The sequence below is a fragment of the Emiliania huxleyi genome (assembly GCF_000372725.1).
Source record: "Emiliania huxleyi CCMP1516 unplaced genomic scaffold EMIHUscaffold_4304, whole genome shotgun sequence".
In the NCBI taxonomy this organism is placed as follows: Eukaryota; Haptophyta; order Isochrysidales; family Noelaerhabdaceae; genus Emiliania; species Emiliania huxleyi.
This window is the reverse complement of record NW_005198749.1, coordinates 1-1,750: the sequence shown is the minus strand read 5'-3', so window position 1 is coordinate 1,750 and position 1,750 is coordinate 1. Positions and strand designations below refer to the sequence as shown.

Genomic DNA, 1,750 nt, shown 5'->3' with positions numbered 1-1,750 from the left:
CCTGCAATCGGTCTGGTTCACTTGCGCATTATGCGGCCTTTTCCGCGACCCGCACAAAGAAGAGGCGCCCTCCGTCAGCCTCGACCTGCCACCGGCTCGCGTCGACCGACCCGGCCGCGTGCCACACCTCCACAGCCCAGTGCGCCAGCCCGCAGAAGTTGCCCTCCTCGATGCCCCATCCCGTGGGCCACGCGGCCAAAGCGGTGCCGAGAGGCGGCGGCGGCGCCGCGGTCGCCTCGAGACGCGCCGCGACGGCGTCAAAGGCGATCCGCCTCGCGCCCGTCGCGGCCGCCTCGGCCAGCAGCGCCTCCCCGGCCAGCCGCGGGAGGTCGCCCTCCGTCTCGAACCAGCACGACGAGCGGCCGTCGGCGCACGCCTCGTCCCACGCCTTGAGCTGGCGGACAAAGGCCGCCAAGCTCTTGAGGCCGGGCGAGGGCGCGGCGGGCGACGGGGCAAGGGAGCAGCCGGGCGAGGAGAGGTAGGAGGTGCTCGCCGGCGAGCGCTCCCGCGCCTGCGAAGGGGCAAGGCCTGAGGGCGGGCGGGCGGTCGGGCGGGCGGGCGCGGGTGGGGGGGATAAACGCTGCGCCGCCAAAGGAACCAGCGACACTGGCCGCGGCTCGTCGCCACGCGCCGGCTCGGAAGAGGGGCTGTCGGCGGCGAAGCAGAGTGGCACGCCTCGCCGCTCGAGCCGCCGACAGCCCCCCTCCTCGACGTGACGGCCGCTCCCGGAGCCGGCCGGTGCGCGCCTGACCCACGCCCCCTCTCGCACCCCTCCGACCCCCCCTGCGCGGCGCACCCGTCCGCTGTGCGCCGGCTCGAGCGTCTATTGCCAAATCGCGACGTTTGAGCGCAGCGCACGCATCCTCTGGGCGCCTGAGCGCGGCGGAATCTTGCCAGAATGTGGCCGCAGGAAGAGCCTCCGGCGGGCCTCCGGCGGACGCCTGGCGGCGTGGCGCTGCGCGCCGGCCTGCGGCCCAAAGCCCGAACGAGCGGTCAAGTTAACTTGACGCGCCGAATCCCTTGGTTGGCCCTCGCAGCTGTGATACAAAAGTGGGGACGCGCCTGGCGGCGCGCCCCCAAAAATAGGGGGTACCTACCTATTGCAGGGCCCTTTTGGGCCAAACAAGACCAACCTACCTACCTAACTATCTGGGAGGGGCTGCCAGCCAGTCCCAACAGACCCCCTATCCGGGTAGGAGCCGGAACCCTGGTGTCGGCAGAAGGGAACTGTCAGCGCAAAAACATTTCACAGAGAACGAGACAAGGCGGTCACAACAGAAGTAAGTCGCCTAAGGGAAACGAAAATTAGCCGTTCGCTATTCGAAAAACGACGTGGGGTCAGTGGACAGAGCTGTGTTCACTCTACCGCACAGGCATGGCATAAATAATCTTCGCGGCATCGGACCGCGTGAGCGAGAAACGGCAAACGCTTCCGCCATCCCTTGCTTGCCGCGCCCTCGCCGCGCGCCCTCACTTGGCCTTCTTGGTGCGCACCGGCTTCTGAGCCGACACGACCACTGACGGCATCGGAACCAGGTGGGAGCGGCGGCCACCCTGCCAGCGAGTCCCCTTTGCAGCGCCGCCAATCGTCGCCGCAAACTCCTGCGGCACGTGCTCTCCCTGAGGACGCGAGGGGCGGAGCGGGACGGCGGTGAGCGTCGGGACGGGCGGGGGCGGCGGCCTGGGCCTTTGGCGTCGTCCGAGCTCGCCTCCTCTGCCCCCGGCAGGCCGGTCCGCCACGCGCCCGCCG

General features: G+C 70.1%; 1 protein-coding gene across 1 annotated transcript; it reads left to right on the top strand.

The window, feature by feature from the left end:
- Positions 1-27: 27 nt before the first annotated feature.
- Positions 28-1,023, top strand: EMIHUDRAFT_374121 (hypothetical protein). The gene is made up of 2 exons (XM_005769089.1): positions 28-821; positions 893-1,023. The coding sequence occupies exon 1, from the start codon at positions 171-173 to the stop codon at positions 480-482; it is 312 nt and encodes a 103-aa protein (XP_005769146.1). The 5' UTR covers positions 28-170; the 3' UTR covers positions 483-821; positions 893-1,023.
- The last annotated feature ends 727 nt before the right edge of the window (positions 1,024-1,750 follow it).

Bases quoted from the DNA above. Each gene is read 5' to 3' on its own strand.
- EMIHUDRAFT_374121 (XM_005769089.1), top strand. From the start codon at position 171: ATGCCCCATCCCGTGGGCCACGCGGCCAAAGCGGTGCCGAGAGGCGGC.